The sequence below is a fragment of the Ranitomeya variabilis genome, chromosome 1 (genome assembly GCF_051348905.1).
Source record: "Ranitomeya variabilis isolate aRanVar5 chromosome 1, aRanVar5.hap1, whole genome shotgun sequence".
Lineage (NCBI taxonomy): Eukaryota > Metazoa > Chordata > Amphibia > Anura > Dendrobatidae > Ranitomeya > Ranitomeya variabilis.
This window is the reverse complement of record NC_135232.1, coordinates 592,695,467-592,719,598: the sequence shown is the minus strand read 5'-3', so window position 1 is coordinate 592,719,598 and position 24,132 is coordinate 592,695,467. Positions and strand designations below refer to the sequence as shown.

Genomic DNA, 24,132 nt, shown 5'->3' with positions numbered 1-24,132 from the left:
ATGCTAGCCAGCTGTCCCATCTCCTGAGATATGATGTTGTATTATTGGTAGGTGAAGCAACTATCCTCTGTGATAGACATTTGTCATTCACCAATGCTACGATCTCAGACAATGATGGACATTTAGGGTTTTTCCAATATCCTGCGATTTCTAGTAGCTATGAGGATGTGTGCTCTCACTGTCCTGAACTCGTGCGGGATCAAATCCAGGTCAACGGCCAGAAGCGCCTGCTCTCTCCCAGTTTGTATTGGGATGCCACTAATCTGAGACACTAAATGGGAGCTTCCCCACCAAACATGTAACATATCTGTGTTGGCGTCTCCGCACCTCCAGCACACATCTGGGGAGCTGTGGTAGATCTTGGACAATCTGTATGGTGTGAAGTACCACCTGTACAGCAGCTTTCTGGCGTTCTCCAAGTGGTTGGTCAAAAAAAAAAAGAAAAAGTATAAAGAATTATATACCCCGAATAAGCCGAGATTTTTGGGCTGAAAGTGCCCTCTCGGCTTATACTCGAGTCACGGTCGGCGGCGGGTGAGGGGGAGAGGGCGCTGAGGCATACTTACCTGCTTACGGGGCTCCTGGCGCTCCCACTGCCCGTCCCACGGTCTCCGGGTGCCGCAGCTCTTCCCCTGTTCAGCGGTCACGTGGGACCGCTCATTAGAGAAATGAATATGGACTCCACTCCCATAGGGGCGGAGCCGCATAATTCATTTCTCTAATCAGGGGTAACGGTGACCGCTGATAGAGGAAGAGGCTGCGGCACCGAAGACCAGCTGTCCGGGGGAAGGAGCGGGACGCCGGGAGCAGGTAAGTATTACATATTCACCTGTCCGCGTTCCACACGCCGGGCGCCGCTCCATCTTCCCGGCGTCTCTCCGCTCTGACTGTGCAGGTCAGAGGGCGCGATGACGCATATAGTGTGCGCGGCGCCCTCTGCCTGATCAGTCAGTGCGGAGAGACGCCGGGACGGGACGCTGGGGAGCTGCAAGCAAGAGAGGTGAGTATGTCATTTGTTTTTTTTTATTGCAGCAGCGATGGCACAGCTTTCTATGGTACATCTATGGGGCAATAATGAACGGTGCAGAGCACTATATGGCACAGCTGTGGGGCAATAATGAACGGTGCAGAGCACTATATGGCACAGCTGTGGGGCAATAATGAACGGTGCAGAGCACTATATGGCACAGCTTTCTATGGTACAGCTATTGGGCAATAATGAACGGTGCAGAGCACTATATGGCACAGCTTTCTATGGTACAGCTATGGGGCAGTAATGAACGGTGCAGAGCACTATATGGCACAGCTTTCTATGGTACAGCTATGGGGCCATAATGAACGGTATGGAGCATCTATTTTTATTTTTGAACTTCACCGGTAGCTGCTGCATTTTCCACCCTAGGCTTATACTCGAGTCAATAAGTTTTCCCAGTTTTTTGTGGCAAAATTAGGGGGGTCGGCTTATACTCGGGTCGGCTTATACTCGAGTATATATGTAGTGCCCCCACTGCCGCAGGGTAGTCCCCACAACTGTTGTGTCTGTTTCTCGTGTTCCCTCACAACTCGATTCTGATGTTCTTCTTAATCTCGTCCCCCAGATCTTATGGTAGGACGCACCCGTATGACGGGAAGGCTCGGAGCTCTTCCGGGACCCTAGAGTCGCCCCTCTCCACAAGTTGCCCCCTATGTCTGCGTAGGTGATGTAGGTGAGACAGCCAGCCTATAGCTCTCTGTCCTGCCGTTGGTTTGAAGTAATGCTTAGAGCTCTGTACCTCCTCGGCGTTCCGGCCACCGGTTGTTTGCGCCTCAGTAGGATGTTGCCTCGTTCTTACAGCACGACCCCTACTGGTATTTCTCCCTGTTGCGTTGATCTCGTTTCTCACTCAGCACAATAAATCTCGCTTCTTGTCCTTTCTTAGGGCACCGCCGCTATGAAGTGCAGGCGCGGTCCCGTAGCTTTCTCTCTGTTTGCCAGGCCTCTGTCAGGATCCCACCCCTGACAGGGACCCTACCGAATCTTCCCCTACAACACCCTCTGCCACAAGGTGTTGCCTGGTTCCAACCCAGTCAGCGTTCTCTCTAACTTCCTGCCTAACCCCCAGTTTTAACCAGTATGTGAGGAGTGGCCTAATGAATAGCACCCTTAGCTCCCCCTGGAGGCCAGACTGTGAAATGTATTGGTGTCTGTGATACCTGGTCAGATGAACTCCTTCAGTGCCATCAGACGTACCATAGCCCCCCTTAGCGGCGGAGCCACAGTACTGCAACGACCAGGACTCTGGGGCGCTGCATATACGGTATATTATTATTTTTTTTTTTAAGCACTTTTTATATAAAAAAATATATATAGAGTTTTTTTTAATAATATCATTCTAGATAATTTCTTTATAATGTATTCTATATTTAAATCATATACATTTATGTATTAGTTTTTAATCTTACATGATACATTTTTAAAATAAACATACGGTACAATATATTAATATTTTATTTGTATAATTTCTGTATTTATTAATATAATATTTATGGTTTATGTATGTAAATATATTTTATACTTTTTTTTATCATCTTAGAAATCTTGGCCGTCAACCTCATTAATGAAGCACTTGATCAGAAAGATCCCCAGAAAACATTCTCCGCCCTGCTGCTACCAGCGGCTGCTCTCAGTGACCTCACCCTCCCAGTGGCCTGCCTCTATCACCAGATCCTCACCGGAGACCTGCGTCACAAGAAGGTGAGGCGGCCTTGTGGGGGTCTCCTAAAATGTTCAAGTTGTGTTAAAAGGGAATCTGTCACCCCATTTTTGGCCTATAAGCTGCAGTCACCGCTATAAGGGGCTTATCTACAGCATTCTGAATGCTGTAGATAAGCCCCCGATGTAACCTGAAAGATGATAAAAACAGGTTATATTATACTCACCCAGGGGCGGTCCCGCTGCGGTCTGGGTCCGATGTGCGTCGCGGTCCGGGCCGGGGCCTCCTATCTTCATACGATGACGTCCTCTTCTGGTCTTCACGCTGCGGCTCCTGCGCAGGCGTACTTTGTCTGCCCTGTTAAGGGCAGAGTAATTTACTGCAGTGCGCAGGCGTGGACCTCTCTGACCTTTCCCAGCGCCTTCGCACTGCAGTACTTTGCTCTGCACTCAACAGGGCAAATCAGTACGTCTGCGTCGGAGCTGCGACAGGAAGCAAAGAAGAGGACGTCATCGTATAAAGATGGGAGGCGCCAGACCCGCACCGCTACGCCCATCGGACCGGACCACAACGGGACCACCCCTGGGTGAGTATAATATAACCTCTTTTTCTCATCTTTCAGGTTACATCGGGGGCTTATCTACAGCATTACAGAATGCTGTAGATAAGCCCCTTATAGCGGTGACTGCAGCTTATAGGTCAAAAATGGGGTGACAGATTCCCTTTAACTGTAGCTGCCACCAGGGGTAGCTCACTGCAGACAATGCATTCTTCACTACATAATGCAGATGTAGTGTGCTCCCCCTGGTGGTGGATGCAGGGGACAAGGCTATAGCTCAAATGGCTCCATATCCTGGTCATTGTCACAGGTGACCCGGGATGACTCCGCACTGCTCTGGTTGGAGGAAATACAGCAAGGAGTGCTTCAGGCCAATCAGGAAAATGCCAGAGCCCGTAAAAGTGAGTCAAATAGTCCAGTGGAACTTGTAATTAACCCCTTTTCAACTGGAGTCTTTCAGTCCTATTTTGTGTTTACTAGCTGTTTTTTTTTGTGTGGGGGGGGGAGGGGGGTGTTTAAACATAGAACTGTTTTTTAATACTTTTTTCTATTTTTTTTCTTTACCATTTTTATTTATTAGCATTTTATTTGACTTTTTAAAATTCATTTTCATTTTCTGTTATTGTTGCGATTTTATTATTTTACTATTTATTTTGTATTTATTACTAATAAAAAGAAAATTAAAAATAGTATATTTTTTTCTTAGGTAATTTGTCCCCAAAAATGTAAAATTGAAAATGTACACTAATAAAGGTTAAAATGAGTTCACTGTTTTGTGGACACTATACTAAGCTGCTGCAGAACCTCTTTTTGAAGATTATAATGTTTCTTACATTCTCTCATTCTTCACCGCTGTTCCTTAGTGGCGCTGGGCATAGCAGCCATCAACCAAGCCATAAAGGAAGGGAAGGCGTCACAGACCCTGCGGGTGCTACGTAACCCAGATGCCTTGCTGTGCGGGGTGGTGTCAGACTGCGCCCATGGATATCAAGCCGAACTCGGCTCGGCCATGACCGCAAAACGCAAAAGAGGTGGGGAAAACTACAGAGCAACGCAAAGCATCATGGACTTGAGTCCACGGCTGTTCTGAGCTCTGCTGCCCTCTCCGGTCCCTCTTTGCTTACTGCAGGTGATGCCGCCAATTACTGGGTGAGACACAAGGTGAAGGAGAGGGGTGACTACTTCTTTCATCTGCACTCATTCGAAGGGACCTGGGATCTGCCTTCTGGCTTCAGTCCCAGCACGACGCACCTGTCTCGGGAGGAAATCCAGGTAAGAGGGGAGACTATATAGGAATGTGCTGGCCGTCGTCTGATGCAGTACGGGGTATATTGACTCCTGCCTGTTTTACAGTCCACCATTAATAAAGTGACGAGTGGTTTCAAGCGTGAGAAGCAGTGGGAGGCCAACGTCGACATGCTGGTGAGACTGCAAGCGCGGATGAGGGGCTTCCTGGTCCGCCAGAAGTTCTCCGAGAGGATCCATCTACTGCACAAGCAAGTGCCCGCTGTCACCTTGATCCAGGTACAAGCCTGCGATGCTCCAGTTGTTGTAAGACTACAACTCCCAGCATGCCGGACATCAATTTTGATAGAATTTGATGTGGGCTGTTGACAGGCACACTGGCGGGGCTGCAGGCAGCGACAGGAGTATCTACAGAGGATGAGGTACTTACACGGGAATGTGGACGCCGTTATTAAGGTACTACTGTTTGGACACCGCGGGTTTCGGTGCAGCTGTAACGGATCAAGACAAATCTTGCTTTTCCCTATAGATCCAGTCACTTGTGAGGATGTGGCTCGCCCGCAAGAAATACCGTGAGAGGCTGAGATACTTCCGGAGGAATGTACGTAGTACTATTGACCAAGACCATGTACGATCAGCCGCCCCCATGTCCGATTCCCATTGTGATCAGTCGCCGCCCCGTGTCCGATTCCCATTGTGATCTATTGCATTTTCAGGTTGGCAGCGTGATAAAGATCCAGGCTTTCTTCCGAGCAAGCAAGGCTAGAGGAGACTACAGGATGCTGGGTGAGGGTCCTCACTAGGAGACCATGGTCCCGATGTCTCCTGGCAGCCCCTTCCATAGTAGCATAGGGACCTTTATTTGTTCAGTGGTCAGATCCCAGGCTCGTGTTACACGGTCCCAATGGTGGTACAGAGCAGGTCCTTTCTGATCTACTGCTGAGGTGCTGCAGTGGGTAATGACCGCGGTATCTAAGGGTTTATATCGGCCAGGATCAGAGCCAGCTCCAATCTTGGCTGTACGTCATGGTTTTGCTTCCCTTTCCTTGTCCCAGTCCACGCCAGAAACCCCCCTCTCAGCACCCTGCGGAAGTTTGCCCACTTGCTGGAGCAGAGCGAGCGTGATTTTTGGGAGGAGCAGGAGGTGATGAAGCTGCGGGAGGAGGTGGTGAAGAAAATCCGATCCAATCAACGGCTGGAGAACGACCTCAATACGATGGATATAAAGATCGGCCTGCTGGTGAAGAATAGGATCACTCTGCAGGTACAGAGCGGCCCACACACTCGTGTCCGCTTATTGGACCCCCAATAGTTTTACAATGACCACTACTTTTATCCGTTGCGCAGGAAGTCGTATCTCACTCTAAGAAACTCACCAAGAAAAACAAGGAGCAGCTGTCGGACCTGATGGCCATCGATAAGCAGAAAGGGTTAAAGTCTCTGAGCAAGGAGAAGCGGCAAAAGCTGGAGGCTTATCAGCACCTCTTCTATCTGTTACAGGTGAGGCCACCATTGGGCTGTGAATGGGAGGTGTGTGCCAGCAGACATTTCCATTCACTGATAGCTATCAGTTACCATATATACTCGAGTATAAGCCAACCCGAGTATAAAGGTACCATTACACTAAACGACTTACCAATGATCACGACCAGTGATACGACCTGGCCGTGATCGTTGGTAAGTCGTTGTGTGGTCGCTGGGGAGCTGTCACACAGACGGCTCTCTCCAGCGACCAACGATCAGGGGAACGACTTCGGCATTGTTGAAACTGTCTTCAACGATGCCGAAGTCCCCCTGCAGCACCCGGGTAACTGAATGTGTCAGCGCCGGCAGTAAAGCAGAGCACAGCGGTGACGTCACCGCTGTGCTCTGCTTTACGGCCGGCGCTGACACAGTCAGTGCAGGAAGCTCTGAGCAGCAGCGCGTAACCCTGTGCACGCCGGGGGACGTGACAGACATCAGAAGGTGAGTATGTAGTGTTTTACCCTTCGCCATGACAGCACCCACTGGAGAGATAGGGATCCGCCCCAAGGAACAGGAAACCTACAGAGACATAAAAGGGGGCGGTCCCCCTCTCCTCCTCAGTTTAGGTTTCCTGTTCCCAGGGGACAGGATCTCTGAGAAGACTACAGAAGATCATACCTGGGCTAGGAGCATCCGCCTGTGCGGTTTCTGCGGGAACGGCAGGGGATGCAGTCCAGATGCAGCGTCGGGGGAGACTCCGTTAGACGGCTCCCCCCTCGTCTGTCCGGCATGTGGGATGGCTGGGTCCGGGAAGACGCCGCCGATTCCGCAGAGCAACGCTGCAGAGGTGCGGCCTTGAAGAGGCTCCAGATGCGGGCCAGCAGGTAAAGGGTCCGGGATCTGCGGCACAGCTGCAGCGGCAGCCGGTACACCGCTCCATAGCGCAGGCCGGGATAAGATGGCGGCCGCACATGCGTGGAGCGGTGTAAGAATCCCCATAATGACCCGGAGGTAGAGGAACACTTCCGGTTCACTCACACAGCGGTGAGGGAAAGCGCGGTTTCGCGCATGCGCAGTACACCGCTGTAGGAAAAAAAAAAAAGGTAACTGACCGGATCTTGGCCTATAAAAAGGGGGAAGTTGCAAACGCACAGGCGATGCAACATGTCGTCCCCAGGCAAGACTGTGGACCCAGCAGGTGAGCCAGCCAGCAGAAGGTCCTCAGATGCCAGCCACAGGAGTGAGACCAAGGATTCAAGATCCAGAAAGTCGCAGCCTCCTATTTCGGTACCGTACAGCTTCACTGGGTGAGTGTAATTCCCCTCTGCCTATAAAGCTGACACCCTTTTCCACAAATGTCTTCTTCTCCCAGGCCAAATAGAGACAGAAATCTAAGCACAAACAGTGTGCGTTATGTGACGAGCCTCTCCCAGATTCCCACCCCAAAAAACTCTGCAATCAATGTATGGCGGAAACAATGCAGAGTCCATCCATGTCGGTCACAGATATACGGGCCATAATTAGAGAGGAATTACAGGCCATCTCACAGGCAAGTACCCCCCCTAAAAAATCCGGGAAAGAAAAGGCTATATCCAGCTCTGAGTCCGAGGAGGAAGGCGTTATCCACTCAGACTCCTCGCAGGCATCATCCTCTTCCTCAACTCATTCCGACATTGAGGGTCGAGCTTGTTTTCCCCTTGATGGGGTGGACAACCTAGTAAAATCCATCAGGAATACTATAGGTTGTGAGGATGCAAAAGACGACCAAACTGCACAAGACATCATGTTTGCAGGGTTGGCAGAGAGGAAGAGAAGAGCATTCCCAGTAATTCCTGCGGTTAAGGCACTGATAAAGAGGGAGTGGGAGAAACAGGACCAGAGAGGTTTTCTCCCGTCAGCCTCCAAAAGAAAATACCCCTTTAATGATGAGGAGTTAATTTCATGGACTAAAATCCATAAGGTGGACGCTGCAGTCGCCTCCACCTCAAAACAGTCAGCTCTACCAGTCGAGGATGCGGGCCTACTTTCTGATCCTCTAGATCGGAAGGCAGAATCGTCACTAAAACGATCATGGGAGGCTTCCACGGGCATATTTAAGCCATCAATTGCCAGCACGTGCACTGCTAGATCCATGCTTGTTTGGATTGATCAGCTGGATCAACAGATCGAACAGGGGGTCTCCAGACAAAAATTGCGGGATGCGATACCACTAATTAGAGGTGCAGCAGCATTCATGGCCGATGCTTCAGCTGACTCTCTTCGCCTTGCAGCAAGATCAGCCGGTCTGATTAATAATGCCAGACGTGCGTTATGGATGAAGAGCTGGAAGGGGGATACGCAGTCAAAGGCTAAGATCTGTGCTATTCCGTGCGAGGGTGAGTTTTTGGGAAAGCATTAGACGAGATCCTCAAAAAAGCAAAAGAGAGGAAAAAAGCCTTCCCTGACCCCTCAATTCCTTTGTATAGGAAGACCTTTAGGAAGAGGCCGTTCGGGAAAAGAACACAAAATTAAAGATCGTCACGATGGGCCACAAGAGAGGGAAAACAGGGTGGCACTATGTTTAAAGGCCCCCCCTTCCGTAGAGACAATAAATTCTGAAACACCAGACACCCCAGTAGGGGGTAGGTTAAAATTTTTCTTTCCCAATGGCGAAAAATCACGTCAAGTTCCTGGGTGCTAAATATTATTAAGGAAGGAATGAAAATAGAATTCCTCCAAGTTCCCCATGATTCCTTTATTTTAACAGCCCTTTCCTCACCAGTGCAACAGAAGGCCCTTGAACTGGAAATTAGAAGTCTTATAGTTAAGAATGTTTTAGTTAGGGTGCCAAAGGGACAAGAGGGTAAAGGGTTCTACTCTCCGTTATTTTTAATCCCTAAACCCGATGGTTCATTTCGAACAATTATAAATCTTAAAAAACTCAAAACGTTTATTAAAAATTATACGTTTAAAATGGAGTCTATTAGATCGGCCATTAAGCTCCTTTTCCCAAATTGTAGAATGGGCGGCATTGATTTAAAATATGCCTACTACCATCTCCCTATCCATAGTAGGTATCAAAAATACTTAATAGTGGCAGTAACTCTTGAGGGGGAGATTCATCATTTCCAGTATACAGCCATGCCCTTCGGTCTCTCCACGGCACCCAGGATCTTCACGAAGGTAATGTTAGAAGTAATGGCCTACCTTCGCCAGAGAGACACATTAATCATTCCCTACTTAGATGATTTTTTAGTTGTAGGAAATTCGTCCCTTCAGTGTGCGGAACGATTAGCTGACACTGTCTCGTCCTTAGGAAGCCTGGGCTGGATCGTCAACTATAAAAAATCCAGACTCATCCCACTCTCTCTTCAGACATTTTTGGGGTTCAATCTAGATTCCATAAAGCAAAAATGTCTACTTCCCCAAGAAAAAATATCTCTTATAGAGGGTAAAGTAGTGGCGGCCATTCACAAACCTCAAATGTCCCTGAGAGCAGGAATGTCCTTGCTAGGATCCCTCTCCTCCTGTACTCCAGCCGTTCAGTGGGCACAACTTCATACCCGAACATTACAACATCAGATACTTCGGGAACAGAGAAAATTTCTGGGGCACCTTGAATCGAAAATAACTTTATTCGAGGAAGTCTTATCCTCCTTAGAGTGGTGGCTAGATAAAGACAACCTAGCGGGGGGTGTCCCTTGGGTAATATCACCATCCCACACGATAACTACGGACGCTAGTCCCCACGGGTGGGGCGCACACATGGGAGATAGATTCTGCCAGGGAACCTGGGATAAGAATGAGGTTTTATATTCATCAAACCTGAAAGAATTGAATGCGGTAAACTATGCACTGCGTCAATTTCTCCCACAGCTACGAGGAAGCCACGTCAGAATCTGTTCAGACAACACTACGACAGTGGCGTATTTAAACAAACAAGGCGGCACAAGATCAGACGCTCTAATGTCTTCCGCAAACAGTACCTTAATCCTGGCCGAAAAGCATCTGTTGTCCCTCTCGGCAGTCCATATCAAAGGAGAGGACAATCAACAAGCGGACTTTCTAAGTCGACACACTCTTCATCAAGGAGAATGGTGTCTCAATCCTCACATTTTCCACAAAATAACATTGTTATGGGGCAAGCCCCAAATAGACCTGTTCGCTACAAAACAAAACAAACAAGTCCAGAAATTCGCATCTCGGTCCCGTGCAGATCACCCGGACATTCTAGATGCTCTTCAAACACCCTGGCAATTCAAGCTAGCGTATGCCTTCCCTCCGATAATTCTGCTTCCACAAGTAATACGGAAGATCAGGGAAGAGCAGGCCAGGATAATACTGATAGCGCCATTCTGGCCCAAAAGACCATGGTTCTCGTGCCTGCGGTCAATGTCGGTGACGGATCCTTGGGTCCTTCCCTCAATCCCAAACCTTCTCTCTCAGGGACCTTTCTTCCACCCTCAGGTGGACAGCCTCCACCTGACGGCCTGGAATTTGAAAGGCAGATATTAAATTCCAGGGGGTTTTCAAAAGGCCTAATTGATACACTCCTGCTTAGCAGGAAACCATCTACAACAAAAATTTACACCAAAGTATGGAAGAAGTTTCTACAGTTCCATACTAGTTCAAACCCCTCTGAAGTCCCAATAAAATCTATACTAGAATTTCTACAGAAAGGGAAAGAGTTAGGTCTGTCAGTTAACACACTAAAGGTCCAGGTGTCCGCTCTGGGTGCCCTCTATGGCCATAATATTGCTGGTAATAAATGGGTATCCCGCTTCATCACGGCCTGTGAACGAGTTACTCCTGTCCACATACCTAGGGTAGCTCCTTGGGATCTAAATCTAGTCTTAGACTCTCTAACAGAATCTCCGTTTGAGCCTATAGACACAGCATCCTTAAAACACTTATCGTTAAAAACAGCCTTCTTAGTAGCCTTAACATCGGCTAGAAGAGTCAGCGACATTCAGGCCTTGTCGATAGATCAACCTTACCTTCTCACATTTCATGACAGACTAATCTTAAAACCGGACCCCTTATACCTTCCTAAGGTAGCAGGGAAGTTCCACAGGTCACAAGAGATACATCTTCCTACTTTCTTTAAAGACCCCTCTACTCCTGAGGAGCAAAAATTTCATACTCTAGACGTCAGGAGAGTAGTTTTGCAATATATTGAGAAAACTAGTAGTTGGAGGCAGAGTAGGGCTCTGTTCATATCCTTCCAGGGCAAAAAGAAAGGATATGGAGTCACAAGAGCAACATTATCCAGGTGGATAAGAGACGCTATCCGGTTGGCCTATTCCATGAAAAATGAAGAACCTCCGGAGGGTATCAAAGCACATTCCACCAGAGCCATGGCTTCTTCCTGGGCCGAAAAAGGGAACGTGCCAATCGAGGATATATGTAAGGCTGCAACTTGGTTGGCTCCTTCCACCTTCTATAATCACTACAGGCTTGACCTGTCTTCCGAATCTGACCTACACTTTGGCAGGACTATCCTCAGCACGGTGGTCCCCCCCTAGGTGTTGGTCTCTGGAAATCTCTCCAGTGGGTGCTGTCATGGCGAAGGGTAAATAGCCAGATTACTTACGGTAATGCTCTTTTAATGAGTCCATGACAGCACCCAGTCACATCCCTCCCTAATAAAAGCCAATGTAATTACTTCTATGAAGTTTATATTCTGATGATACATTGTGATGGTTGACTAACACTGGCGGTCCTCCGGGTACTCTGAAATTAAACTGAGGAGGAGAGGGGGACCGCCCCCTTTTATGTCTCTGTAGGTTTCCTGTTCCTTGGGGCGGATCCCTATCTCTCCAGTGGGTGCTGTCATGGACTCATTAAAAGAGCATTACCGTAAGTAATCCGGCTATTTTTTTTTTTTTACTTTTACAATGGTAACCAGGGTAAATATCGGGTTACTAAGCGCGGCCCTGCGCTTAGTAACCCGATATTTACCCTGGTTACAAGTGAACACATTGCTGGATCGGCGTCACACACGCCGATACAGCGATGACAGCGGGTGATCAGCCACGAAATAAAGTTCTGGACTTCTAGCTCCGACCAGCGATATCACAGCGGGATCCAGATCACTGCTGCGTGTCAAACACAACGAGATCGCTATCCAGGACGCTGCAACGTCACGGATCGTCGTCGTTCTCGCTGCAAAGTCGCTTAGTGTGAAGGTACCTTAAGCCGAGGCACCTAATGTTGCTACGGAAAACTGGGAAAGCTTATTGACTCGAGTATAAGCCGGATATGCATTGTTCCCTGTTCCCTCATCCCTGTCCTGCCATGTGTGGCTTCCCCCATCCCTGTTATTGTATGCAGGCCTCCCCGTCCTTGTCCCTGTCCTTGTATGCATGCCTCCCCCTTCCCTGTCATTGTCTGCATGGCTCTGCCTTCCCTGTCATTGTCTGCATGGCTCCCCCTTCCCTGTCCTTGTATGCATGGCTCCCCCTTCTCTGTCATTGTCTGCAGGCCTCCTCCTTCCCTGTCCTGGTATGAATGCCTCCCCCGTTCTGTTCTTGAATGCATGCCTCCTTATCCCCTATCCCTGTGTTCATGTTTCCTATTGAAAAAACAAACAAACATCCTACTCGCCTACTAGCGCGCCCTCGGTGTCACTGCATCTCGTTCCGGCACCTGCCTTCATCTCTTCCTGCCAAGCGATCACGTGGCCCCACTCATTAAGGTAATGAATATGTGCTCCACGCCTATGGGAGTGGAGATGTGCGAATATTCATTACCTTTAATAAGCGGGGCCACGTGATCGCTCGGCAGGAACAGCTGCCAGCGGCCGGAACGAGATGCAGTGCCAGCACCAAGGGCTCGCAGGTAGGGGAGTATGACAAGTGCTGGAAGCCGCCGGCTCCGGCCTCTGTGACCCGCCGCTCCCCACCCCCACTCCTGCCGGCTTTCTTGACCGTGACTTGTGTATAAGCCGAGGGGGGTGTTTTCAGCACAAAAAATATGCTGAAAAACTCGGCTTATACATGAGTATATATGGTATGTTAATGTTTTCAGACGAACCCAGAGTACATGGCCAGGCTGATCTTCCAGATGCCTCAAAACAACTCCACCAAATTCATGGAGTCGGTAACCTTCACCCTTTACAACTACGCCTCTAATCGGCGGGAAGCCTATCTGCTCCTTAGACTCTTCCGGACGGCTCTCCAGGAGGAAATAACGTGCGTACCCCATTAAGGACACATGCGCCAACTCCACATATCACAGGCATTAATTTATAAGTATCTACCCCTACCTTCCTTGCAGCTCCAAAGTGGACAGAATACAAGACATCATAACAGGAAACCCTACGGTCATCCGCTTGCTGGTCAGCTTTTACCGCAGCGCCCGTGGCCAGAACGCTCTTCGCCAGATCCTGGGGAACGTAGTGAAGGAGGTTTTACAGGACAAAACCATAAATATTCGCATCAACCCAGTGGAAATCTATAAGAGCTGGGTGAACCAGGTGGAGTCTCAGACCGGAAAACAGAGGTAGTGTGGATGGCTGATCATCTCTTTGCTGTAGGTCAGCCATATTGGATCAGATCAAAAGCTTTAACTGCTTAGACGCTGATGTGGGCATTGACCACCGCATCTAAGGGGGTTAGATGATTGGGATCGGAGGTAACTGATCTTGGCTTCTGCAGTTGTAAGGTTTTTGCTCTTGAGCCCAAACCAGCACTGCTCTATGCATGTCTTCTAGTTTCCACAAATGTCTTCCTATATCTGTGGTTAAAGAAAAGATCTGGCTCTTGAAGCTTTCAATAATTTAATTTGCACTGTAACGTTCGTGTTTTCAGCACGCTCCCATACGATGTCACTCCAGAGCAGGCACTCACCCACTCGGAGGTACAGAGGCGTTTCGATATCTCTATCCGGAACCTCATTGCTGTTACCGACAGATTTTTCTCCACCATCTTTGCCAACGTTGACCAGATACCGTAAGTACAAAGATGGACATGAGCTCAACAGTCGAGGCCTTGAAGTCTTCTGTAAATTTACATATACATGATGGTTCTCTGCTTATTGTCTTCTTTAAGATACGGCATGCGTTATGTTGGGAAAGTGCTGAAAAATTCACTGAGTCAAAAATTCCCAAGAGCCAGAGAAGAGGAGATCCATAAGGTGAGCCAGTGACATGTGTGCTGCTGCAACAAGCGCATCCTCCAGCCTCTCCTGTGCGTTACTCATATTTACAGCTGGAGCGCTCTACATTTATGCTACTGCCAATATCTCTCTTACAGATCGTGGGTAACTTGCTCTACTATCGCTTTATGAACCCTGCCTTGGTGGCTCCCGATTCTTTCGACATAGTGGACATGTCAGCGGGCGGTACTATACATCCAGATCAAAGACGGACATTGGGCTCCATCGCCAAGCTTCTTCAGCATGCGGCTGCCAACAAGATGTTTGACGATTCCCACCTGGGTCTGGTCAACCAATATCTGACGGAGATGCACTGGAAGTTCAGGTGAGTGTCAACCACCTCTTGATATCCTCGAAGCTTGTGCTCGAACTTACAAGTCTCTGTTCTTAACCTATAGGAAGTTTATCCTGACCGCTTGTAATGTCCCCGAACCGGAGGAGCGATTCAATGTAGACGAGTACTCTGAGATGGTCAACACCATAAAACCCGTCATATACATAACGGTTGGGGAGCTGATAGACACACACAAGGTACAGATTTGGATGGCTAGCACATCGGCTTGGTGGCCACCCTTGATTGTGGTGATATTACTGCCTTGCTTCTTGCATTTTCAGTTGTTGTTAGAGCACCAAGATGCCATTGCCCCAGACCACAAAGATCCAATACATGAACTCCTTGAGGACCTCGGAGAACTTCCTACAGTCCAGTCCTTGATCGGTATGTCACAAAATGTAGAAAGTTGTATCCAAGTCTCCATCCTCAACAATGTCCACATCAATTCAGAATTGATTTTATTTGCGTGGAACTTGTCTGAAGGCTTTTGCCTCCCCGCAAAAAGTGCCATCAATACCTGATGGTTTTTCAAAGGTGCCCCCAATAGACTTCATTTTGTCATAATAATTCCCTCTTACGCTATATAATGGTTAGGTCTATCCAGTAAGAAGGTGGAGACGCTGCAGTATCAAGATATGCATCCCAAGCCTTGCTACCACATTACATGGCCTAATTGGTGTCCCTGAGAACATGGAATATCATCACAAGCCCTATATATTGGGACATTAATCAAGCTATCTACTGCAGGACTAAGCGTGGTGATCTTATCTTGATTCTGCAGCATCTCCACCTTCTTGACTGAATTCAGTGCAAGCACGCTTTAAACTTTATTTTTAGCAAAAAAGACTCATGGAGTTAGTCAACCAAGGTCTCCAAAATTAACCCTGTACAGTGTGTAATTTTGCAAAGAATTAAGTTCAACGCTCTCTTGCACTGTTTACTAATAAGGTTTGTACAGTGAAGTAGGTGGAGATGCTGCAGAGTCACAATAAGTTTTCTATTGTTTTCCTGCTCCATGTGGCTTACTTTAATACCCAAAAAATAGTTGCTTGTGATGATCTTTGTCCATAAGGGCATCAACTGGGCCATATAGTGCAGAAATAGGTTGTGGCCAGCTTATCTTGACTCTGCAGTGACATTACTTACTTGACTGGATGATGTAGGAAAGGCCACCACGGTTAGTTGCAATGACGAAAACTACATTTATTGATGTTAGCTTGTCATGTTCAGTGGTACCAGATGTTACAAGATGGACCAAGGATTCGGTTCACCCTGACCTTGGTCATCCCTTGTCAGGGATGGTATCGGGGAAACTACGTGGAAAGATGGATTGAAATGATGGCAGTCTTGTGTATGATAACTTTGAACATGACACCCTGACACATGAATAAATATAATTTTTTTCCTTCAGCTAAGGCATGCCATATCCAATCAAGGAGGTGGAGATGCTGCAGAGTCAAGATAAGTTGGCCTTGTTGTGTTTCCCCACTATACGCTTTGACCAATGTCCTTGTAGGCATGGAAGGTCATCACAAGTCCTTTCTCTATGGACATCGATCAATATAGAAGAGGGGATAAGTGTGGTCTTATCTTAACTCTACAGGGTCTTCCCTTTTTTACTGGATAAAACTAATTCGTATTCCGTGCATGTGCACTGGGGCTACCGAGGACCTCCTTAGGGGACTGTAGTATTTGTGAACCTCTTCTTTGTCTTCTATACCCCAGGAGAAAGCACCTCCAGCCTGCAGGACTCTGCTTCTGAGCAAGCTCTGGCCCAGCTCCGGAAGCTGGAGATGTCTCTTACTCTTACAAACAAGTTTGATCTGCTCGGGGCCAATACAGAAGACATGGACTCTCACAGCTTACTGCTAAGGTGAGGGGTTGGGTGGGCTGATCCCAGGGAGATTCCTATGTCTTTCTGCCTTTGTGGGAAGACTAGGCCATGTGTCTTCACCCTCTGATTTCTGCTCTTCCTATATCTAGCACCAAGCACATGTTGGTGGATATCATCCAGTCCCAGCCCGGAGATTCCCTAGCAGAAGTCCTGAGCACTTCCGCCTCGGCTCAGCAGGCAAGTACAGGACTGCCATTCATGGCGGCTCATCACACCCAATGGAGAGTGTCATTTTTACTTCTTTCTGCTCAGGAAGCGTCCCACTACCACTTAATGCACCAACGAGCCCTCAGAGATGCCCAGACCCCGGAGAAGATGAAACGCCACCGGTCCCTGGTGGGCAACAGTAAACTGTCAATCGAGGATAAGAAGCGGAAAGTCATCCGGAATCTGCGCAAACTGGAGAGTCTGGGACTGGTGTCCGCTCACAACCATTACCAGGAAATGATCAACACGATCGCTAAGGTATCTGCCTACACACCATGTCAGTGTAACTTGTAATCGGCACATTGTGCTCCAGAGTAGCATTCACAATTCTGCTGTTTCCAATAACAGTAGAACTGTGATTGTAGCTCTGGAGCATAATACATAATGAATAGGCGGTGTACCTAAACCTTGGGCTTTTGGTCTCTACCCTATATCTCACAACTCTTGGTTGCACTGAATTTCAGTGGCACTACAATTTCCAGCATACCTCGACAGCCATAGGCCATTTGGCTATAATAAAACTGCAACACCAGTCATGACTTGAGTCTTGGAGGCCACTGTTTAATGGCTGGGGTTGTATGGTATTTTAGTTTAGTTTACTGTATTGTGCTTCAGAGCTGAAATCTCTCATCAGTTCCCTTCTCGCACTCCAGGAAATGGTTTTTACAGCATACGCTGTATAGTAATATATAATGCTATATTAGCTCAGCTGAATTGTTTGTCAACTTGCTGACCGTCTCCAATTATTATACTCCAGAGCTGCATTCACAATTCTGTAGTCTTTGGGTCTGAAATCTTCAAGCTTTTTTCAGGATTATAGGCTAAATAGTTTTATATTTGGAAGCTTAGTTTTCGTTTATTTTTCACTGCTTCTAGGATATCCGGAACCAGAGGAGATATCGTCAGCACAGAAAAGCAGAGTTGGTGAAACTCCGTCAAACCATGCACAGACTGCACTGCAAGACGTCCTTCCACGAGGAGCAGACCGACTTCTACAACCAGTACATCAAGACCTGCCTGGACAACCTCACTGCCAACCAAAAGTATGCTGCTCTCTAGTACTGGTATCGTCGCACATGAAATCTCTCCTGCACACCTTATTGATTTCCTTATGTTTCCTCCCAAGACAAATAGGGAAAAATAAGAAGCAGAATTCTCTGAACTACACGGCGACCCGACTACATGAGAAGGGCGTCTTGCTGGAGATAGAAGACCTGCCATTCAGCCAGTCAGTATTTATCCCCAGATTGCACGTGTTGTTGCAGTCCTACAAGACCAAACTCCTGAATTATCTGATCTCTTCCAGATTCCGTAACGTCATTTTTGACATCACCCCTTGTGAGGAGCCTGGAAAGTTTCAAGTGAAGACTAAGTTTTTGGGAGTTGATATGGAAAAGTTCCAGCTTAGTTATCAGGTCAGTGAGGGGTTAATTATCAAATAGTCACTAGAGCTCTGCAATTTGAGTATCTATGATGACATCAGAGCCAACTGGCAGCTAGACCATGACTTCAGTGCCCAATGGGGCCCATCTGCTACATAAGTAGAAACCAGTATTCTATGCGACACATGATGGGTGGGGCAGGGCACTACTAATGCAAGTTCTGCTATGGCGCCTTCTAGAGGCACCATGACTGAATCTGGCTGGAATTGTAAGAAGGGCGAACGAAAATATTAGCTCTCTACAGAATTTCAACCTATGTTTACCTTTCACTGATAGGAAACAGAGGCCTTAAAAATGGAGTACCCCAAACTTAAAGGTGACGTGTCACTTGTAATTTTTTTTACCCTTTGTAAATGCCGCTGTTCTCCTGAATCCGATTTTGTTTTTCTTTTGTTCCTGCGCCTCTCCGTTCCTGAGAGATGGCCTCTTCTTTTTTGTATGTAAATCTAGCAGTTTTAGCTCAGTGGGCGTGTGCCTTAACTCTTGTCTGTGTTCATCTTTCAGAGGCCACGCCCACTTTGCATATAAGGCTAGATTTATAGACAGAGAAGAGGAGGCTATATCTCAGTAACAGAGAGGCGCAGGAACTAGAGAGAAACATGGCTGGATTCAGGAGAACAGCGGGTTTTACATCAAGTAAAACAAGCTAAATATTTATGAAAAGTGTCATGACCCCTTAAGTTGGCCATAAAGTCTTTATACTTTTCCAGGAGTTCTAGTTGGTGTCAGAAAACAGGATGAAATGTTTCCTTTAACCCTTTTTATCCTCCTGTGTCCTTTTTACATCAGGATCTCCTCCAGCTGCAGTACGAGGGAGTGGCCGTCATGAAGATGTTCGATAAAGCCAAAATTAACGTGAACCTCCTCATCTTCCTGCTAAACAAGAAATTCTTCCGCAAGACCTGAACAATCTCCGGGATCTCTGCTTTCCGCCTCCAATGAGCACTACACCTCCACTTGCTTCTGTGATGTGAGACGAACGCCCTCTAATGGCCGAATGGGAAACTGCAGCTATTGCAACCACAGTACCTCCATGAATCACGTTTACTAGCTAGTCAATGTCAATACTGCAGATTTATTAATCGAACGCAAATGCTGCTTTGTTTCTGCGGAAACTGATACTTATTAGCCTCCTCGCCTTTCTCCGGCCTTGTGCTGGTGCCAGAAAGAACAAATCGTCTCGTCGCTGATCTTCCAAGCCGATTATTTCAATAATTTGTGCAATAACGTCACTTATACTACAAAGCACGATGATTTACCGTCATAGGGGTCTCTATTGATGAAGCAGGAGCCCTCCATGATGTGTCACCTTGGATCATCCGCTGATCTTGCCTTTAAGTTTCTGCACTTTTATTTAACACCTTCACTCCCGTCTTTTACCAGTATATAGACCCAGTTTTACTTTCCCCAAATACTGCAACTTTGAGAGCCAATGGCTGAACAACGCAGAGCACTAGAAAAGAAAAGGAACCTATGTGAGCTGCTGAAGCACTATAACTCCCAGCATTAACTAATGTACAGTGCTAGCTCAGACACTCAAGGCCTGAGTGGGAGCCCTGAGCAGAATTCATAATGGTGACAATCCATGGGAATCTTACTGCACAGTTGTCAGCTGCTCCCCCACTATAATGGTTAACAATTGTATCTGGTGACGACAGACTTTATCTTAATGTCTGCTGAAGTTTCCATTGTCAATGTCTGCTTTTATCTGTGTATATGTCTGCCCCCCAATATATTTATACACCCCGCATACTATTCACCCTCATGTAACAACACTTTGTGGCAATGTTTGGCCCTATTTCTCAGACCTGCTTCCACCCCTCTGTGTACAGGCAAATGGCGTCTTTATATTAAAATCAAAGAATCGCTAGTTTGTATTAATATTTATATCATTTATTTTAATAAAGCTCAATTATACTGTAACTGCTGATGTGTGCATCATACATAAGATGTTATATTAAATCCTGTATTATACCCCAGAGCTGCACTCAGTATTCTGCTCATGCAGTCACTGTGTACATGTAAAAGTATTCGGCCCCCTGGAACTTTTCATCCTTTTTCCACATATCATGCTTCAAATCTAAAGATACCAAATGTAAATTTTTGGTGAAGAATCAACAACAAGTGGAACACAATTGTGAAGTTGAACAAAATTTATTGGTTATTTTTAATTTTTGTGGAAATTCAAAAACTGAAAAGTGGGGCGTGCAATAATATTCGGCCCCTATAACTTAATACTTTGTTGCGCCACCTTTTGCTGTGATTACAGCTGCAAGTCACTTGGGGTGTGTCTCTATCAGTTTTGTACAGAGAGAGTCTGAAATTCTTGCCCATTCTTCCTTGGCAAACAGCTCGAGCTCAGTGAGGTTTGATGGAGATCGTTTGTGAACAGCAGTTTTCAGCTCTTTCCACAGATTCTCGATTGGATTGAGGTCTGGACTTTGACTTGGCCATTCTAACACCTGGATACGTTCATTTGTGAACCATTCCATTGTAGATTTTGCTTTATGTTTGGGATCATTGTCTTGTTGGAAGACAAATCTCCGTCCCAGTCTCAGGTCTTTTGCAGACTCCAACAGGTTTTCTTCAAGAATGGTCCTGTATTCGGCTCCATCCATCTTCCCATCAATTATAACCATCTTCCCTGTCCCTGCTGAAGAAAAGCAGGCCCAAACCATGATGCTGCCACCACCATGTTTGACAGTGGGGATGGTGTGTTCAGGGTGATGAGCTGTGTTGCCTTTACACCAAACATATCAATTGGCATTGTTGCCAAAAAGTTCGATTTTGTTTTCATCTGACCAGAGCACCTTCTTCCACATGTTTGGTGTGTCTCCCAGGTGGCTTGTTGCAAACTTTAGATGACACTTTTTATGGATATCTTTGAGAAATGGCTTTCTTCTTGCCACTCTTCCATAAAGGCCAGATTTGTGCAGTGTACAACTGAAGGGGCTGAATAATATTGCACGCCCCACTTTTCAGCTTTTGAATTTCCACAAAAATTTAAAATAACCAATAAATTTCATTCAACTTCACAATTGTGTTCCACTTGATGTTGATTCTTCACCAAAAATTTACATTTGGTATCTTTATGTTTGAAGCATGATATGTGGGAAAAGGTTGAAAAGTTCCAGGGGGGCGAATACTTTCGCAAGGCACTGTACATTACATTACTGATCCTGAGTTACATCTTGTATTATACTCCAGAGCTGAACACACTATTTTGCTGTTGCAGTCACTGTACATTCATTACTTATGCTGAGTTACATCCTGTATTATCCTCCAGAGCTGCACTCACTATTCTTCTGGTGCAGTCACTGTACACACATTACTTTACTTGTCATGTACTGATCCTGAGTTACATCCTGTATTATACTGCAGCTCTGGATATGTATGTACACAGTCACTGCACCAGCAGAATAGTGAGTGCAGCTCTGCTAAGCTGTTGCTCACTGTGGTGATTGTGGGTGCGGTCACTACTGGTCCTACTGGGTGCTCCAAAGCTCAGAGAATCTTCAACTCGGGACCTGCTCTCTCTCCTACCCAGGGAGGAAGTGGGATTCCTGGGTTGAGCAATGGAGCCAAGTCCCAGGCTTCTATTTCCCGGACACATCAGAGGAGTCAGGGGTGAGACGCTCCACCAGGAGTTGCAGCAATGTGGCTCCTACTGCCCCTGATCTGTTGTGACCCAGAGAAGCCGCAAGGCTTCCGACATGGAGGAGAAGAATGCAAGCGTGCATGATGGCGGTCCTTCCAGAGGAAAGCTGAGTGCTCACAGAGGTGAGGCCGACCTCCCTGAGGAAGGTTGGGGGCTGCAGAGACCCCGGGAGTCTGTGTCCACCTATGACCTCCGGGTCATGAGCCACCTCCGTGAGTATGAAGAAGCAAGCAAGACCATCACAGGAGGCTCCGGGAGGAGCTGCGCTGCAGGTTCCTCCAAACCGGGCAAGACGCAACTCCAGGAGGTGAGGAGGCTTAAACATGAAATTAATGAGCTTCAAGTGAGAAAAGCGTTTATTAGATAAAAAGTAGACCCTTTAAAGGGAACCCGTCACCCCCCCCCCCCCCCCCCCCCCCCAGGAGATTTTAACTAAAAGCCACCTACGGTAATTTAGAGTGGTGGGAGATATTTAAGGAAAGGGTGGCGAGAGTCTTCGATCAGCTCTCGAGCCTCAGGAGTCTAAGCAGGTACTGCCTGTATTGGTCTGAGGAGGACACTCGAGCATCTTGTCTCAACTGGAGGTAGCCGTGAGGAGATCTCCAGAGTTAAAATTTTTGCTTATGAGGTCTTAGTACGATAGACACACATCTTTAGCTTTTGAGAGGGATTACGGGAAGTACCGCTTACCCGACCCTTACAGAAACTGCAAAATGTCAGTGAACCGTAAAGTAGTTATAGGGCTGGTTGACATTACGGGGTCCCTGAGGCGATCCAGATCAGGGATCCTGGAGGGATGATTGGGATGAGATGTCGGCTTTGCTGGCTAAAGGTACCTTCACACTAAACGATATCGCTAGCGATCCGTGACGTTGCAGCGTCCTGGCTAGCGATATCGTTTAGTTTGACACGCAGCAGCGATCGGGATCCTGCTGTGATATCGCTGGTCGTTGAACAAAGTTCAGAACTTTATTTGGTCGTCAGACCGGCGTGTATCGTCGTGTTTGACACCAAAAGCAACGATACCAGGGATGTTTTACACTGGTAACCAGGGTAAACATTGGGTTACTAAGCGCAGGGCCGCGCTTAGTAACCCGATGTTTACCCTGGTTACCAGTGTAAAATGTAAAAAAAACAAACAGTACATACTCACCTTCGCGTCCCCCGGCGTCCGCTTCCCACACTGACTGAGCGCCGTAAAGTGAAAGTGAAAGCACAGCACAGCGGTGACGTCACCGCTCTGCTGTTAGGGCCGGCGCTCACACAGTGCAGGAAGCGGACGCCGGGGGACGCGAATGTATAAGTATGTACTGTTTGTTATTTTTACATTTTACGCTGGTAACCAGGGTAAACATCGGGTTATTAAGCGCGGCCCTGCGCATAGTAACCCGATGTTTACCCTGGTTACCCGGGGACCTCGGCATCGTTGGTCGCTGGAGAGCTGTCTGACAGCTCTCCAGCGACCAAGCAGCGACGCTGCAGCGATCGGCATAGTTGTCGCTATCGCTGCAGCGTCGCTTAATGTGAAGGTACCTTAAAGCTTCCCCGAAACCAGGTGTAGACCCCTCTCTTCATGTTTTGACAGAGATGATCAGGGAAGAGGAAGTAAAGTTGGCGATTGAAGGACTTGCCCTAAAAAATTGCCTGGTCCACATGGCTTTAACATCTGAATTCTATAAGACCTTTAAGCACACTTTGGTTCCCCTCTTGACTGAGGTATTCAATGAGTGTCTTTCCTCTGGCACTCTGCCGGAGTCACTAAGGAGGTCTGCCCTGATCATCTTGTCAAAGGGAAAGGACCCATCTTGCCTTAAGAATTGGCATCCCATAGCGCTTCTCAATGCAGATAGGAAGGTTCTGGCAAAGATGCTGTTAATCGGCTGGTGAAATTTTCACCCCAACTCATTTCAGAGGCCCAGTATTGCTCTGTTCCAGGCCGCAGCACATTTAGTGCTGTGCTTGGTGTTCGGGAGGAAGTGGAGCAGGGTAGGGCTGGTCACTAGAAGGGGTACATGCTGTCACTGGACCAAGCAAAAGCGTTTGATCGGGTTAATCACGAGTACCTCTGGTCTGTCCTTCTGAGATATGGCCTGTCAGGGGGGTTTGTTGATTGGCTTAAGACCTTGTACAGTGGGGCAGAGAGTTTCCCGCTTGTGAACGGTTGGATTGGCAGCTCTTTTGAGGTTTGATCTGGTGTTTGTCAGGGTTGTCCCTTGAGCCCTCTGCTGTACGTGTTTGCAATTGATCCTCTTCTTAGGAGGATTGAACGTGGACCGTTAGCCAGGATCGGGATGAACCGGAAGCCACCTTGAGGGTGGTAGTGTATGCCAATAATGTCACTGTTTTTGTTTCTTCTCATGAGGAGGCAGGGTGGCTGATGTCAGAGGTAGATCGCTATTTGGAGGCATCCAGGTCCGAGATCAACTGGGATAAATGTGAGACTGTCTGGTTGGGAAGAGGAGATCCTGGTTTTGATCTCCCGGACACCCTTCCAGGACCC

At 47.4% G+C, this 24,132-nt stretch overlaps 1 protein-coding gene across 1 annotated transcript in view; it reads left to right on the top strand.

Annotated features, from left to right (window-relative positions):
* IQGAP3 (IQ motif containing GTPase activating protein 3) overlaps window positions 1-19,891 on the top strand; it is a 30,533-nt gene extending 10,642 nt beyond the window's left edge. The window contains exons 15-38 of the mRNA XM_077258341.1: window positions 2,574-2,734; window positions 3,563-3,653; window positions 4,116-4,283; window positions 4,382-4,524; window positions 4,606-4,776; window positions 4,870-4,953; window positions 5,027-5,098; window positions 5,214-5,283; window positions 5,553-5,761; window positions 5,845-5,997; window positions 12,970-13,133; window positions 13,219-13,443; window positions 13,752-13,892; window positions 13,992-14,076; window positions 14,196-14,422; window positions 14,496-14,628; window positions 14,713-14,815; window positions 16,157-16,304; window positions 16,415-16,502; window positions 16,578-16,790; window positions 17,409-17,575; window positions 17,659-17,760; window positions 17,839-17,947; window positions 18,764-19,891. Of these exons, the coding sequence (XP_077114456.1) occupies window positions 2,574-2,734; window positions 3,563-3,653; window positions 4,116-4,283; window positions 4,382-4,524; window positions 4,606-4,776; window positions 4,870-4,953; window positions 5,027-5,098; window positions 5,214-5,283; window positions 5,553-5,761; window positions 5,845-5,997; window positions 12,970-13,133; window positions 13,219-13,443; window positions 13,752-13,892; window positions 13,992-14,076; window positions 14,196-14,422; window positions 14,496-14,628; window positions 14,713-14,815; window positions 16,157-16,304; window positions 16,415-16,502; window positions 16,578-16,790; window positions 17,409-17,575; window positions 17,659-17,760; window positions 17,839-17,947; window positions 18,764-18,880 (3,344 nt within the window). The 3' untranslated portion in view covers window positions 18,881-19,891. The remainder of the gene's footprint in view (window positions 1-2,573; window positions 2,735-3,562; window positions 3,654-4,115; window positions 4,284-4,381; window positions 4,525-4,605; window positions 4,777-4,869; window positions 4,954-5,026; window positions 5,099-5,213; window positions 5,284-5,552; window positions 5,762-5,844; window positions 5,998-12,969; window positions 13,134-13,218; window positions 13,444-13,751; window positions 13,893-13,991; window positions 14,077-14,195; window positions 14,423-14,495; window positions 14,629-14,712; window positions 14,816-16,156; window positions 16,305-16,414; window positions 16,503-16,577; window positions 16,791-17,408; window positions 17,576-17,658; window positions 17,761-17,838; window positions 17,948-18,763) is intronic.
* Window positions 19,892-24,132: the final 4,241 nt, after the last annotated feature.